The sequence below is a fragment of the Zootoca vivipara genome, chromosome Z2 (assembly GCF_965207765.1).
Source record: "Zootoca vivipara chromosome Z2, rZooViv2.hap1.1, whole genome shotgun sequence".
Classification (NCBI taxonomy): Eukaryota; Metazoa; Chordata; class Lepidosauria; order Squamata; family Lacertidae; genus Zootoca; species Zootoca vivipara.
This window is the reverse complement of record NC_142585.1, coordinates 19,860,841-19,878,010: the sequence shown is the minus strand read 5'-3', so window position 1 is coordinate 19,878,010 and position 17,170 is coordinate 19,860,841. Positions and strand designations below refer to the sequence as shown.

At 46.7% G+C, this 17,170-nt stretch overlaps 1 protein-coding gene across 2 annotated transcripts; it reads right to left on the bottom strand.

Annotated features, from left to right (window-relative positions):
- Positions 1 to 412: 412 nt before the first annotated feature.
- Positions 413 to 16,449, bottom strand: SPRY3 (sprouty RTK signaling antagonist 3). 2 transcript variants are annotated; one of them, XM_088664575.1, is made up of 3 exons: positions 16,280 to 16,449; positions 1,287 to 6,030; positions 413 to 1,188 (listed from the first exon to the last, which is right to left on the bottom strand). In XM_088664575.1, exons 1-2 carry the CDS (start codon positions 16,327 to 16,329, stop codon positions 5,121 to 5,123), a joined length of 960 nt encoding a protein of 319 aa, XP_088520701.1. In that variant the 5' UTR covers positions 16,330 to 16,449; the 3' UTR covers positions 413 to 1,188; positions 1,287 to 5,120. The 2 variants fall into 2 exon arrangements, with proteins under 2 accessions (XP_088520701.1, XP_034958877.1); XM_035102986.3 differs by having other exon boundaries at positions 413 to 6,076; positions 16,280 to 16,405.
- Positions 16,450 to 17,170: the final 721 nt, after the last annotated feature.

Below are 17,170 nucleotides of genomic sequence, written 5' to 3'. Positions count from 1 at the left end.
TTGTACCCACAATCAGAAGTGTCCACATCCCGAGTTACTGAGCTAGACACATGTCAAGGAACTCGGCATCTCTAAAATGGCTATATGCAAAGTGGTTCCATCTAGCTCAGTATTGTCCTCCAGCAGGGATGGGTAACCTGTGGCCCTCCAGATGTTATTGGACTACAATTCCCATCATCCTGACCATTGGCCAGACTCTGGCTTGGTATTAACAGGAGTCAGAGACCAACAACATCTGGGCAGTTACAGGTTCCCCCTGCCCTCTCATAAGCTTGCCCCAGGGCTTCGTGCCACTATCTGATGTTTGACAGGGTCTTCTCAGTAGTAGCATTACACCTCCCACAAAGACTTGTAACAGGGCCTTTTCAGTAGTGGCACTACACCTTCAACAAATAACAGAACAAGAAACATATTCAAAATTAATATATATTTTATTGAATAGTTGCTTTGAAGTGGTTTGGAACACCACCCATAGAATTATTTTTTTTCAAATTTCAGCATTGTTTCAGCAAAGCTTAATTAGATTTGCAAGAAAAAGAGAGGGAAAGAGGAGCACACAACTAAGAGCATTATAATAAATACATTAAGATGCAATTTTTAATAACTTTAAAATAAACATTTCAAATAAATATTTTTTAAATGGTAAAAGTGTGGTAAAAATATATCTATACACAATGAGATGGCAGATTATGAGCAGGTATTATGCTTTGTATAAGGCGAGGGGGAGGACACAATTTTAGAGGACACACTATACAAAATGCCTTTTTTTTTTAACCCAACAGACGGTGAGAATGTCTTGAATCCCATAGTATTGTGGTCCTTTTGGATCTCAAATGCAAGGGGCCTTCTGGAGAAGGAAATAAACCTACTCAAAGCATCCTGACAAAGGGCAGGTGCCTTCAGAGGATATAAACTTGTTTTAACAAGGGGTCAAGAGAGAAAGCAGGCAACATTACTTCAGGGAGTTGCATGGGCCCAGAGACCCAAAATATTCTCTCTTTTTTGGCGGCTATGCAAACTAATGGGACCAAATACAATGATGGGACCAAATACGGGAGCAGAAATTGCTGGTGTTCACTTATTAATCCCATATCCGGAACAGAAACCATTCTAACAAATACAATCAGTATTCACTGTCTTTGCTTTCAGTTTACTAGCCATACCTAACTGTTTGCGTCCCACCACCACCTCCCATCATAGCTGCCAAGTTATCCCTTTTTTTAAGGGATTTTCCCTTATGCTGAATAGGCTTCCTCGTGAGAAAAGGGAAAACTTGGCAGCTATGCCTCCCATATATGCATTACATTTCCTTTGCATTGAAATGGATGAGGTGGAATAACTAATGACAATGTGATTTACATAAGTTACTTAATTTCACCACAGTGGACAGCAAGACGATTAACACAGGTTTTGGTAGAAGAGGAACTGCAGTGCAGTGGAAACAGTGCTGCATACAATGAAGACAGGGAGGAATAGAAAACGGAGCCCCCCTTACACGCCTAATGACTGCACCTAGGCAGCAAGAGAGTCCATGGGTCTTTGATAAGGACTCTACTGCTACATATAGGTCAGACAAGAGCCATCTCCATTGTTCTGCAGACCCTCCAGGTGTCCCTATTTTCTAGGGATGTCCCTGATTTAGAGAAGGTGTCCCAGTTTCTGATTCGATCCCAGAATGTCCCACTTTTCCTTGGGATATCGCTATGTAGGAGGGTAAGGAGTTATCCGACCCCCCCGAGCCGCCTGACGGCAATTCTGTATAGGAAAGTTTTTTAAAACTGTTTTATTATGTTTTTATATAGGTTGGAAGCTGCCCAGAGTGGCTGGGGCAACCCACTAAGGTGTGTGGGGTATAAATAGTAAAATTATCATTATGGAATGGGACGTCCCTATTTTCATTGGAGAAATGTTGGAGGGTATGTTGTTCTGACCTCTGCAAAAAAATCATGCTTCGTTCTCACCCACTTTCAAAAAAGAAAGTTCTCACCCTTTTCCCAGGGTTCTATTTTTTTGGGGGGGGGGGGTTAGGAAAAAAAGTTTTAGAAGGAAAAAAATAAGAGGCGTTAATGCTTCCAAATCCACAAAAAGGAGGCCACTTCTGAATTAAACAAAAACTATGATCAGAAGTGGCAACCAAGATTTGGATGAAAAACAGCCTCTGGCACTTTCCACATTCCACTTAATACAGTGCAAGAAACCCCTGGAAAGAAGCCTCTAAAGTACTCCAATAAACAAAGCGGCCCGAAACTGGCATAATGCACACAGCTTAAGAGAGTCCTTTGGCATTAGCAGAAATGTACCAAGAAGCCAGATCTTGTCTATGGCACCATTCATAGCAGGTTATCAAAAGCCATCATAAATGTATGTCACTAAAAATTGCACACTCAAAAATATAATCAAAGCAACTTCTAAAACAATGAGAAGAAATTGGTGGGGTGTTTTCTGTGGTCTGCATGCTTGGCCAACTTGCAGTGCCCTCAAAAGGAAGCAGCACCACACCCAATCCTACAACCATTCCCTTCAGAGGGTCTAAGGCATGCCTGGACAACGTGGGATGTGATACAAGGACAACAGTGGCTCAGTCACCATTCTACCTTTGCTGGATTGCAGAACCCCAACTAATAGGCCACAGGTTTGCAATCTGAGCAGCAGAGACATGCTGATCAGGCCTAGCTTTGGCGTCTACCTGTCATGCATTCATCCGGGGTGGCAATGTGTATGTGTGAGGGCCGTTTTCATCTCCTTTTCACTCCCTAGGTCCAGGTCTGGTAACCTGAAGCCTAAGGATTAAATGTGGCCCTCCACACCCTTGTATATGGCCCTTGGGACCACACATCCCTTAAATGATTTTGCTAGGCTGGAATGCATCCTTGAACTATTATTAATGTCATTTGCTTGCCTAGACCGAGGATGTTGAGATGTTGTATGTAGCTTTTGCAGACTTGGAATCCACAGATCAGCACATCCACATGCTCCACCCACTTTTGCAGCTGAACCCACCACTACTGGTATGTGGCCCCCCGAAAGGTTGTCCTCATGGGAATGCAGCCTTCCGGCCGAAAAAGATTTCTCATCCCCGCCTTAGTTAAACATTTACAAACTAATATGAAAGTAAGCGGAAGCAACATGCAAATTTAGGAACAAGAATGTGAACCAAAGGGTCTGAGTAACACACATTTTGTCACCACCACCCTCTCCCCACCCATTTTTTATAAGGCCAGGGTGGGGAACCTGCTGCCCTCCATATGTTGTTGGACTCCAAGTCCCATCAACCCCACCAGCACAGACTGTGGTCAAGGATGACAGAGGTTTAAAGTCAATATCTAGAGAGCGGCAAGGGATCAGAGGGACATTCTGCTCATTTGACCACAGGAGACATGGGGTTGTACCTTACCAAGTTTTACTCAGAGTAGACCCATTAAAAGTAATGAACCCAAGGTGTAGTCATGTCCATTAATGGCAACAGCTTGCTCTATGTCAACAGTCCTATTCTCTCCATAGGACTAGTCCTGGATACAACCCACAGGTTTGCCCACTACTTGAAAAGGTATATATAATGCTTTGAGCTATCACACCTTCATACCTCATCAGATAAGCCAATCAGGCAGCAAAGTGCTATCTGCATTAACAGGCAGCACATCTTCCAAGTTTCACACAGGAGCCTTCCCAAGCCCTTCCTAGAGGTGCCAAGTATTGAACTTGGGGACCTTCTGCACACAATGTCTGCTCATTAGCTCCTGGGTCAGTCTCTCCAACAAGTCATAGCATAAAACTTTCTGAGCCATACCTACATCACCCTTCTGTACTCAAGTGGAACCAAAGTGCTTTGGGTTAGGCAGGGAGGAGTCAATGACAAACATAACCCATTGCACTGCATATGTCCCGCCCTCTATTCAAATTGCAGGATATATCTAACTGAAAGCTAAGGTTTTCAGGCAAAGGAAACCATAACTCTTTTCCCTTGAGCTTTTTTTTAAAAAAAAAACACTCACTGTTTCAAAGAGAAACTGTGTCATGGATGCTAAATTTTAAAATAATGATAATAATATATTTCCTTGTACTCCGGCCATCTGACTGGGGGAAGCCGCCTCTGCTCTTGAAGGGGTGGGAGAAAGGATACATCAACCATAGAAGTGACTTTTGCCTGCAAGACACCAGAAATGCCTAGCAGTTTAAGATCAGCCAAAGGAATCACTTCTGGCTTTAGACTCACAGTGACTGCCCATGCTATCTGGTACCAGATAAGCTTAGGAGGAAATGAAGATTGAGGGCTTGCTTTGTTTTAGGCTAGCAAGACCCTTTAAACTACCCCTTTGTTGCTATAGTGAATGATGATTCCAACTTTTGCCACCCCTACAAAAAGTAAAGACGTTTTACCCTAAATTGGTGAACCATCCATCCTTCCTTCCTTCTTTCCTTTTAAAAAAGACACATAAGCTTTTGGGCTTTCTCCTCCTCTTAGGGAGGCCATCAACCCTCAACAGTTTTGCATCTCCCCAGCCAGGAACTACCAAAGGTGCCCATCCCACACTTGGCCCAGCTACCTTGCATTTGCTACAGTTTTGCTAGCCTCTCCCCCATCTGCAAATTGTGCATGGCAGAAGGAGCAGAATACAAGCCATAGGGATGGGTACCAGAAGTGAAAAAATAATGGGTTTTGTTTTTTGTTTTGTTCTTTACAATAGACTGTTTCTCAGGCTATCATAGTGCTTGGGTGCAATACCCTTTTCTTTTCTGGTTTTTGTTTTTTTTAACCCACCACAGGAGAGCAACTCATAAGGCATTCTGGAGGTCAGAATCCTGAGCCATCCTATAGCAAAACTACACCCTCCCCCCATCCACCAACAACAACCATGCTGATTTAGTGCATGCCTCAGCTTCCCATTCTACTTGTCCAATGTTGAGGACACATTAAAAGCCCTAGAGCCTAATCTTGCTCACAGGGACAATTTATATCTATCATGGAACAAGCTCCAAAGGGAGCTTGCATAGCTGGTTGGCTATTCCATCATTGCTTTGTTCCCAAGCTGTAAGATTCCAGCAGGGGAAGCTGAAAGAAGAACACAATGATGAAGAACAGCCGGGTGTTCCCCCCCTCCCTGCCCACTTCCTGTGGGAAGTCATACGGGCTTGTCCAAAGTCTTAGGGAGAGTGGCTCCACTGGATGTGGAGGAGATCTTCCTGCAGACAGTATTGGTGTGGTTCTGGCAGCGACAACCAGGCCGCTTAAAGGCATCGTAGCCCCTCTGGCAAAGTTTGAGGCACCCCAAGGTGGGAAAGTAACAGCACAGGCAGGGCATGAATAAGGAAAGGAAACTCATGGCAGCCCAGCGGGCACAGCAGGAACCCGGGCTACAAGAGCAGGGGTCATCGGCACAGGTGTCTTCATCATCTGAGGAGCAGTGGTAGAAAATGCCCTTGACACAGCAGAGGCAAGTCCCATAGTCAATGAGGTTCTCTGGTGAGCAGAGGCAGCGCTTGTTGCAAAGCCAGCAAGAGGGCAAGCTGCGTGTCGCCATGCAACGGGCACACTTGCAGTGGCCGCATTCCTCGCAGATGAAGAGGTGGCCAGCATGGAGGACACGAGGCTTCTCAGGTGTCCCCTTCTGCAGCTCCTCAGGCTTGGGGTCGCCTGCTTGCGGCTGCGTCCGGACAAGTGAGTGCCCAGAGTGTGACGGTGTGATGCTGCCGAGGAGCCTCTGCTCTGAGGCTGTGGTGCTGTGGGAGATGGAGCTGGCAGTGCTGGAATGGCTCAGAGGCTGCTGGAGGGGTAGCTGGCCAGGTTGAAGGTCCTGGAAGGTGGTGGGCATCAGGCGTTCCTGAGCCACCTCCTGCTTGTGGGCTGCTTGCGACTGGGATGGAGAAGGGGTGGAGGCAGCTTGCTTGGAGGAGGCAGGTCTCTCCACGTAGTCATTGGTGGCACGAATGGCACAAATCTGGTCGATGGAAAGGACCTGCTGGAAATCCTCAGGCACTGAAGCCATGGTGTCTTCAGAGCTGCGCTCAGTGGTGCTGGCCGAAAAGGGCATTCTGGGGAAGGACAAAGGCTCCAGTCAGTAGGGAACATCAGAAGGTCCTGCAGGAGAAGAAACAAAAAGCAAAGCAAAAAAAGTCCACCCCACTGTTAAATCACAACAGTAAAAGATCAATCGAGACATTTTGTTGGGGAAGAGGAGAAATTGAGACCTCTATGCTCTAGCAGCCATTCTCAACTTTTAGTCCCCAAATGTTGTTGGACTGTCACATGGAAGATGGAGCAAGCTTGTTTTCTCCTGCTCTGAAGATAGGACCTGAACTAATGGATTCAAGTTACAAGAGATTCTGACTAAACATCAGGGAGAACTTTCTGACAGTAAGAGCTGTTTGAATGGACTTCCCAAGGAGGTTGTAGACTCTCCTACACTGAAGGTTTTAAAGCAGAGGTTGGATGTTCATCTGTCAGGGATGCTTTAGCTGAGATTCCTACATTGCAGGTGATTGGACTAGATGATGCTTGGGGGTCCTTCTGACTTTACAATTCTATTATTCATCCCTGACCCCTTGTCCTGTTAGCTACGTATGGTAAGCGTCATAGTCCAACCACATTTGGCAGCCCAATGTTGAGAAAGGCTGTGTCTGGCTAATAGTCTTGGATCAGGAACTTTTAGGGAGGGAGGGAAAGGACACGCATCTCTTGCAGTGGGCTGGAACTTCCACTTAAAAAACAGCAAGGCACAGCTGGTACTCATGAAGAAATATTGGCCAGAGCAGCCAGACTCGTTGTGCCTATTAACAATTTGTTTTTTAAGCATTGCTATCACAGAATGTTGGGAGCCTCTGGAAAGCTTGTGGCTTAAAATTGCAACCCTCCCTTTCAGGCAAGGTGGCACCTGGCTTGTACAAGGTATCTGATCTGAAAACCAACATGATCCCCTGATTCACCTGCTACTTCAGGCATAGTGGGACTGGGTACTCTTTCCTTTACATGCCCGTTCCGCAGGTATGGGTAGCTTTGGGCCCTCCAGATGCTACTGAACCACAACTCCTAACAGCCACAGTCAGCATAGCCAATGATCAGGGATGATGAGAGTTGCAGTCCAGCCACAGAGTAATGCCAACCTTCTCACAATGTAGGAGACCCAGCCCACATCCCCACCACCATTTAATTCAGATTGACCCTTTCCATAGAAAATCTGGCAAAAGTGTGTGTGGGGGGGTGTTGCCCACAACCCCACAACCCATTTGCAAACCAAGCCCTAGAATACCCAGAAGGCAGGGGGGGGGGAGAGAGAGATTGAGAAAAGGTTATTCAGTATGGGGCAATAGACGGCTACTGAAACTAGGGTCCAGAACACCAAGGCTAGAACTAGAAGAAAAATATCAATTTGGTTAATTTTTAATGCAAGCCCACCTAAAAGCCACACTTTCTGAAGTGATACTGGAACTGAAATGCAACACTTCTCTGAATTTTGCGCTGCAGTTCTCAGACCAAATACACACATTAAGGGACAGTGTGCATAATAATACATGTACTGGTGACGATATAATACAAAAACACAACATTAGGATAAATGGCTTGCAAAAATGTGAACAGCTGGCAAAATAGAAACATGTTATATTCAGAGAGAGAGAGAGAGAGAGAGAGAGAGAATGTGGATGAATTTTCGGGACTTTTAAAAAGCATGTCACAAGTTCATGCAGAAATTTGGAGAACTGAACTTATGACTGGGAAAGTGAGAAATGAATAGAGTCATCCATCCCCACCATAGGCTCACAGGAGCCAAGACAAAATCATTGTAGGGGGCTATTTATGGTTTAATCCAAAAAGTCCCACACTGGCTATTCTTCCCTACAATTTTGGAAGTCTCTCCCTCCTTAGAGGAGGGGACTGATCTTTTTCCTCCCCATTTTTAAGGTCAGCAAACTAGTCTCTATATAGGAAAGTGAGTCAATGAAGCCAGAGAAGCTGGTAACAAATGCTGCCTGAGCAGGATGAAACGAGGAAAAGAGCAGTGGGAAGATTGATTTTTGTTAGCCAGGTCGACCTTGAAGAAGAGTGAAGATCAAGAGCCATCTTCCTTTGATTGCTAAAAGCCAGCACTACTTTGGATGTTCCTCCTGCCAAAGGGGAAAAAACCCAGCTAGCCCAGATTCATTTAAAACAAAGTTGAGCTTCCAGGCAAGGCAAGATGAGCTTGGAAAGAGTTGTAGGATTAGATGGGGGGAGTGGGGTTGGCAGGTGTGAAGAGAAGAGGGACCAGAGCTTTCTTTGAATCAGGCCCCCGTGTCATAATGTGTCTTCAGCAACTGAGCATGTGCAGAAGGCTTCCTTTTTTTTAACCAGAGTAAACACAGGAACTTTAAATACACAGGAACCTTAAATATACAATACGGGAGAGGGAATTGTAATGACTGCCAGATTTACCATACATTTAAAGCACATGGCTGCCCCTAACTAATCCTGGGGGACTGTAGTTTGTTAAGGGTGGAAGCCAGAGTACACAACTCAAAATCACCCAGGAGGCTCATTCCCTACTAAGTGAAGGGTGCTACCTCACCAACAACATGTGCTTTATGTTTTCAGCTCAGCATTTTCTTTGCAACACATTCTCCATTAGGCAGCCAACATCAGGGGTAAGCATTATTGGGTATCCATCAAAGCCCACTCACACAATTCCCAGGGCCTCCTGGCTTCTGCTCCTTGTGGTTTCTGCCTGTTCACTCCCTTTTGCCAAACAAGCAAGCAGTGGGAAGAGTAAAGAGCACATACCTTGGTTCACTCCTGCTGGAAAATGGTACAATCTCTGACCACACAGAGTGGCAACAAGTGGATAATAGCATCTATGGTGAGGTTTGAACTCAGAGGAGGGGGAACCCACTGCAACGGACCATTTTCTTTAACAGCATCTTTTCTTTCCCTACATTCAATCTTTCTACACCCTCATTTCTCCCCTCCCCTTTTCTTCTTTATCTTCTTCTTCTCCATTTCCGTTCCTTTCACTCACACGCAACGCCCCCCCCCCTTCTCATGCTCACCAATCTTGGCAGGCAAAGAGCACAAGGCTTTCACTCTTCAAGAAATTCATGGCAGTAAAGCCCCTGGATGCAGCTGGGTGATACAGCATGGCTGGCTGGCTGGCTGCAAGAGACTGAGAAAAGCAATACCAGCTCCATCGTGCACCTCTAAATCCAGGGAGGAGGAGATGCCATGATGTGAGTTTCCTGGAAGACCGTTGAGTTGTAAATATTTCCTATGCAAATTGAGGCATTTTGCTTCAGGGGGGGGGGGGAGAATCTGATGGCCTGGAGTATGATCTAATTTAGCATACTTTTATTTTACTTGTATTTAGGAAACCAGAGTTTAAAACTTTGAAGTTGCCAAACTTGCCTAATACTGCTTTTTCAATTGACACCCATTAATTGTTGCTTATGAACATGTGAAATGGAATTTTTTTCTATGGGAAAACAGTGCACTGGGAAATTTTCTGCCGTGTACTACTGGATACACCAACATTGTCTCATTCCCCATTATACATCACTGTTCTCATGATTGTTCAGGAAAGAGCTGCAAGCAGTCAGTACTGTATGTAGAGTTTCTCTGTTGGACTATAAACAGACAAGGAGAGAGTAATAGTTACCTGCAGGGCTCTGCTGAAGTATACCCCCATTCTGGATGGTGGTGGAAGCATCTCAGTGCCAGAGCAGCCCTCCTCAACCTGGTACCCTCCAGATGTTTTAGATTTCCACTCCCATTGTCCTTAACCATTGATCGGCTGGCTCTGGCCAATGAGGGATGTAGTCCAACAATATCTGGAGCGCATCCAGGTTGAGGAAAGTTTTGCTAATGCATAGAAGCTAAAACAGGCATTGCACAGAGGGCAAGGTCCTTCTTGTGCAAAGGAAAAGGGTTATCTCTCTCCATATGCATATTGGGGAATTTGCATGGCTTTGTTCCTGCTTGCAAAACCCAGCATATTTTTACCTATTCCTCCAATGGAGGAATTTGCCCCACTGTCACAATGCTGACATGGACCTTTTCTTAAATCAGCTCCCCATGCAAGATTAAAAATCTACAGTGACTACTACAGAGGGTATACTATTTCTTTTCTGTATTCTGCCTCATGTTGACAAGCTGCATTAAGTACTGCTAGCTGGCAGAGACGTGAGAAAGAGGCACATGTAAACTCTTATGTGAAGACTGCAAATCCAATACCCTCTTACCTGGGAGTCAGTGCCCTCTATGATACTTCAAAGAAAGCATGTATAGGACTGTATAGGTTAGCATGAGATGCAATCCAGCACCAAGGCACAGTGAAGAGGAAGCTAAGCTAAATGGGTAGCTAAACTAAGCCCTGCCTTTGGCACAAGTTTGAACTTCGGATCAGGTGCTTCAGAGAGTGAGTTGGTGCAGTGGTTAGAGTTTTAGTCTAGGACCTGAGAGACCAGAGTTCAGATCCTCATTCAGTCATGAAGCCCACTGGGTGACATTGGGCCAGTCACTGTTCTCTCAGCCTACCTCACAGGGTTGTTGTGAAGATAACGTGTAGGAGGGAGAACCATGTATGCTGCCTTGAACACCTTAGAGAAAAGGTGGGATATAAATGTAACAACCACAATCAGCACAGTGAAAAGAGCTCAGAGCAATACAGGCCAGCAAGGCCAGGCTTGCTTGACCTGGAACCTCACAGCACCTATTCTGGGCCAGAAGTGCAATGCTTGATCTGGTTGACAACCAATCTCATCAACCAGGAAGGCCCCTCCCCCCCCCAAAAAAAGCTGTCTTGCTATATAAAGGTAAAGGGACCCCTGACCATTAGGTCCAGCCGTGACCGACTCTGGGGTTGCGCGCTCATCTCGCATTATTGGCCGAGGGAGCCGGCGTATAGCTTCCAGGCCATGTGGCCAGCATGACAAAGCCGCTTCTGGCAAACCAGAGCAGCACATGGAAACGCCGTTTACCTTCCCGCTGTAGCGGTTCCTATTTATCCACTTGCATTTTGACGTGCTTTCGAACTGCTAGGTTGGCAGGAGCTGGGACCAAGCAACGGGAGCTCACCCCGTCACAGGGATTCGAACCGCCGACCTTCTGATCAGCAAGCCCTAGGCTCAGTGGTTTAACCACAGCGCCACCTGGGTCTTGCTATATAGATGCAAGTAAAATCTCCCATTCATCTGGGTTGGTTAGACATATCACTAACTCTCCAAGTAGCCTACCTCACAAGGCAATTGCAAGGATGGCTCTCTTGTTTAAGCTGAAAAGCTGTTTGTCATGGGTTCAATGCCACAACTTTAACCAATAAACACCATTTGCAGTCCTGCAAATTTACACTGCACAATTTGAAACTTTGAATAGGATGCACAGACAGGACTCATCAGATTAGGTAGCCTGAGAATCTTCACCTTTTTTTTGTTAAGCAATGAAACACACAGTGCTTCTAGTCCTTAAGACCACCAAGGGAGCTTTGAATGCACAATGCCAGCTGAGTGGTGGAGACCATGCTTTTCACACAGCAGGTACCTGGTTCCACCCCCCAGCATCCCCAGGTAGGGAAGGGGAAGGTCCTCAAAGCCGCTGCCCATCAGTGAAGATGATACTGAACTAGATGGATCAATGGTCTGGCTCCGTATATAAGGCAACACCTTAAATTTCCAGAAGCACAACCTTTCCGTAAAAGCTATTATTCACATGCTAGCCTAGTTGAGCCCAAATTTTGACCGGACAACCTTTAGGACCCAGCAAGATTCTCCAGCACCAAACAGGATTGATGGAGGGAGGGGAGGGAGGGAGAAGAAGAAGAAGAGAGAAAAGAGGATTGAATGACAATAAATTGTTTGCCATTCCGGATGCGATGAATCCAATCCAGCCGGCAGGAGGGACTGAAAAAGATAATGCAGTGAAGGGAAAAGGGGAGAGAGGCAGAGAGGGTGAATAGAAAGGAGTTGGCAGCCACAGCAGCTGAGTGGGGAAGCCACACTACAGAGCAAGCCATTGAAAAGGGATGGCAAAGCAGTGCCTAACAGACAAGAGGAGCTAATGACCCCCTTCGCTCTTCGGCAGAAGGCAAGTCATACACCTCTGCCAACCAGCTATCATGATTCCCCAACACCAAAGTGATGAAGCAAGGGGGAAAGCAAGTTTAAGTGTGGCCCTCCCAATTTACAAAAAAAGCTTCACTTGAGCCATGACTCAACTCAGGGACCTATTTCCTCCTTTGCCACCCCACAGAGCACCTGGAGGAGGAGGAGGAGGAGGAGGAGGAGGAGGAGGAGGAGGAGGAGGAGAAGAAGAAGAAGAAGAAGAAGAAGAAGAAGAAGAAGAAGAAGAAGAAGAAGAGGAAGAAGAGGAAGAAGAAGAAGCTTCTGACTGTACTCCCCATCATTTCTTGCAATGCCCAGCCTAACACACCCACAAAATATTGCACAGAAGGGCACACAGCGTGCAGTTTCATGGCAGGCTTAGTAAATCCCTGTGCAGCCTTGATTTTTACAAACCGAGGCAATGAGTGCAGACACTGGAGCAGCCATTTAATATGCTACCCAAGTACTGTCCAGCAGAGATTATTTGTTGGTTGGGCTGCAATTTTGATTTAGCCCTAGGTTAGATTCGCTCACCCTAATCTTGGTCCCCACAGATCTATGGGGCAGCTGGAAACTGGCAACTCATTGTTCCTACACAGATCAGGAGAAAGTGATCGTTCCCCCCCCCCCGTTAACCCCAAAACTAAAATCATCCAGGGAACTATTTATCCCATCCCAATTTTTCATGAAGACTACTGTTACCTGGTTACCTTATCATTAGAAACAATTGAATAAGCAGGTAATCTGCTATGCCAGTAGAAGAGTTGGTCCAAGAAGAAGATATAAACTTTTGATTTACACAAAATACTTCTATTTAGGCAGAACTGATAAGCATTTTGTTTTTGTTTTTTCCTGAAACAGGGAGATTGACACGGATTTGAGTGTGAGTATTCAGATACAGACAGGTTGGAGTCTGCACGTAAAGCATTTCCTTCCATTCAAGTACACAAGCCACATGCATGCACATATATAATTGTTCTCCTTATTCAACTCTATTCAACAAGATACCGGTAGCCCTGCTTTATCCCAGGAGCATCTTTTCAAGCAGCAACTTGGTCCCATCCAGGAGGGTGTGGCCTAATTAAAAAAGAATTTGGATTTAAAAAAAAAAAACCAATACTGGTCTCCCTGGGCCTGTGTAGCACAGGGCTAAGGAATGCTAGCTGCAGATTCGAAAGTCCTCAATGAAATACTTGCCTCAGTCACAAACTCACAAGTGCTGCAATCTTATCCCAAAAGCAGGCCCCAGTGAACATAGGAAAACTTACTCCTGGGCTCACCTGCACTGAAGGTTCCTTGGAACCACCACATCCCAGCCTCTGCCTCCACCTGCCACAGGGAGTAATGCTACTTGCCTACCTTGTAAGGCTGTTGCAAGGATGTGTCAGTGCCTGCAAAGCAATTTTAGCACCTGCAATATGCAATATAAACGCTAAGTTATTAAAGCATTGTTAATGGGCAGCAACTCCATCGAGCTGCTGCAATGGCAAAGGAGTTAAGGAGTAAAAGATTTTTCAGTAACTGGAAGCCTTTTGGCTAGCTAGAAATAACCAGCCTACCTACCCCCTCACCCCAATTAAGGAGGCATGCCAATTTCCTTGCTTAATTTCTTTTATTATTTTTCAATACAGCCCTCGCCCATGAAATCTAAATTATCTAGGTGTGTTACTGCTAACAAGTCCCCCTTTGCTTCATCAAGCATTCTTGCATCCTTTCATCTCCACCCTTGATGGTTCAATCCCTCCTCCCCCAGCCCCAATACTGAATCTCTCCCTCCAGTTCAGGTTTTGCTTCCCAGCTGCCTGTAGGAGTTAGGAACACAGGAGGATGCCTTCTACAACTGGTCCACACTGGCAAGCAGCAGCACTGCCTTAAGATGCTGGTGATGGGTTATGAGTCATTCTGCAATCAAAGCATGTGCTCTGCTATTGAATGAGTTCAGCCCTTTCCTTAAATGAGTTCCTGATCTCCTTTTACCAGATCACATGTCACTTGCTCCAGCTGACAACTATCATCAGGTATGCTGTTTGATACCATGCATCTCCAACCCTAATTATCCCTCAAATCCTATTTTAGCTATAGTGGACATAATAAACATCACACACCTGTCATCCCCTGCCCCCCCCCCCAATAACCCTGTTCTCCCTTCTCTGGCGCATCTAACACTTCCCCAAGTTCATGTTTTCTGGATATGAACCCTCCATCACTCCTGCAAATAACTTAAAAGCGCAGCATTGCTGACCAGACCAAGGAGCCCCTGCTTCAAACATTCCCTTTCCAGCAGTTACTAGCCAACACAGCTTGAAGGCTTTTAAGCTTCTAAGAGGCAAGGGCCCTTCCATTTGTTGTTTGCCTCAATCATTTGATTTTCAGAGGTATACTGCCTCTGAACTTGGAGGTTTCACCTAGCTACCATAGTGAATAGCCGTGGAGACTTCTATCACTCGTGACTTTGCCTAACCCTTTAGCACATGCACACACACATATATTTTTGAGCACTTGGATCAAAGGTGAATCTGCCAAACTAATCTGGGGGAAATGAAGGCATGGCAAAGACTATTATTAGGGGAGCAAGGATTTTGTTATGCAATATACAGCAGTTTGGGGTTGAAGGTAGGTGGGAATCGACTGCACAATTTGCTGCAGGTCTGCAAGGATTTTCAACTCCTAATATTTACCCAACCTGAACAATAGAGAGAGGCCGGTATTTTGCTAAACACTTTTTAGCCTCAGTGTTCCTCACCTGTGAAATAGGAGCATTAAACCAGATTCTGGTGCAGATTGTACAATCCTGTGTTAACCCACCCCAATGGTAACTCTGATGTAGGTTTGCAATGTGTGAATCATGGGTGCAGGAGATAAATGGCTTCCCCACACACCTTTTGTGTATGGCTCCCCCACAGCTCCCCCACCTCCTTGTCACAATTTTTTAGCCACCTCTGGTTGGTGGACCTCAGTAGTCTAACAAAAATACATTAGTAGATCCCACAATCTTGAAGTCTCAACAACTCCATACCCTTTCTAAATATACCTTAATATACTGTGGTAGAGAGGGGCGGGGAAATGAACAGGATAGGCAGTTCCCAAGCCCCATTAAGCCGAACAAGCAAGAGTTTCCCCCAACCAGCACATTTTGGCTTATCGAAGTGAAGCAATACACATTTACCCTCTAAAGAGGGGTGTTCATAGGGCCTTTGCGTCCAGAGTCTGAAATTACCTACCACTGCTCCCCCCCCGTTAATGCATTATCAATTAACTAATTATTAATCGTGTTAACGTTATCAATCATTTTATCCAGGGAGGGAACCGAGCCCCTCCAGTCGAGAGAAGCCGCTTTTCTAAAAGTGGCAGTTTTTTGCGGGCACGTCAGGTTGGTTCCATCACATAAGAAGCTCTTCCAAGACAGAACTCTATAGCCGACCCCTGCATCAAAGAGCGACCCCGCCCAGCCAACGAATAGACAGCCCACAGATACATACGAGCAACTCTACCCTGAGACGAGGCAACACAAATCAAGGTCGCCTTCCCCCCCCCCCCCCCATCCCGCATTCACAAAGAGACCCCTTCCAACAACTGAAATATCTTCTCACATCTTTACTGGCTTGGTACCTCCTGCCTCGCCCCATTCCATCCCCGCCAGCCCCCCCACCCCCAAAGCGTGCCCAGGGCGATCCCCCAGGCCAGGCAGGAAGAAACGATCCGGCGGCTGCCCGTTTATGGGTCAGAGCGCCGTCGAGTCCCGCCTAGGCAGGAGCCCGGCGCCACGCTGCTGCCTTAAGCAACTCTTCGCTTCGGGAAGCTGCTGCTGCTGCCGCCGTTTCCTGAAGAGACAAGAGAGGAACACCCGCCGCTCCCCCAACAGCAAAGCTGATGATGGACCTGAACTGGGGCCACGACTGCCAGCCAGCGCGATCTACGATCGCCCCACAGCCCCTGCTCAACCTTCCTGACGAGGAACTCTATTAAACGCGAAAGTTTGCGCGTCAGGCAAGAAGAGAAAAGCGACACTCCCTCCCAACACCTGGAGGAGCACGGAGCATCCCTCGCCACCACCATCACCCTGTGTAAAAGCAACAACACAGGACCTCTCCGTAGCGCAGGTGCTGGGGGTAAGAAAGAGATCGCAAGCAGCGCCGGCGCTCCCTTGGTACCGATAAACCCTTCAGAGTATGACGCGGAGGAAGGTTGGATGGCTCCATCCATCCTTTCCGCGGACGCTCACCTCGACTGGGGTTCAAGAGCTGTTATCAGAAGCGCTCCCGCGGATTCCATCCAAGGGACGCCCTGGGGAGAAGCCGCGTCCGTGGTTTTAAGTACAGTCGCTGGGAGAGCGACCGGAGCCGTTCCGGATGAAACAAGGCAAGAACCCTCCTTCGGGGCGGGGCGAGTCTCCGAAGGGGCGGCTCTGGTTACAGCGCGTGGAGCTGTTTTTGTGAATGTAGCTGCTCTAGCCTGAGCGCTTGTGAATGGACGGGGCAGGAGGGGGCGGGTTTTTAGCTCCTGCCCCTGTTCTCCCCCCCCCTTCCCTGCTCTTCCTTTCCCGTAGCTCTTAATGCTACCCAAGTGGCGTCATCCAATTGAAATGGAATCGGCCCATTAGACGTCCCTAAAGGGATCTCGCTGCTGCTCGCCCGCTGATTCCAACCAGCCTTGCAGCAGAGAGTGAAAGAGAGGCGGTGGAGGAAGCAGCTTCAAGAGCTCAAACCGCCCTCTCTACAACCCCGAAATCCAGAAGCTCTAAGATCCAATGTTCAATTTTGAAACGCAGCAAGTTTTTTTAAGGCGAGCTTGCCCCTGAGCATGTACAGAGTCCCTATCCCGTGTCATTAAAACTAATCTGAGTGGTTGAGGGAAAGGCTTCTAGGATGTCTTTTTAAAAAAGAGAAATTCCGTCAACACACTGCCTATCCTCAGAACTTGAGTTCTCAAAAGGCATTTTATTAGAAGTTACCCCAGTTTTCTAGGAAGTTAGGCACTCACACCCTGGTACCTGGTTGCACCTTCCATAACCTGCTTTCAGTGGCAGAGGTCAGGTCTGGCTCACCTACAGTGAAAATAAAAGGTGAGAGTACTTCTGAGCTTACACAGAGTTCCATAGCCCATGCAGAAATCA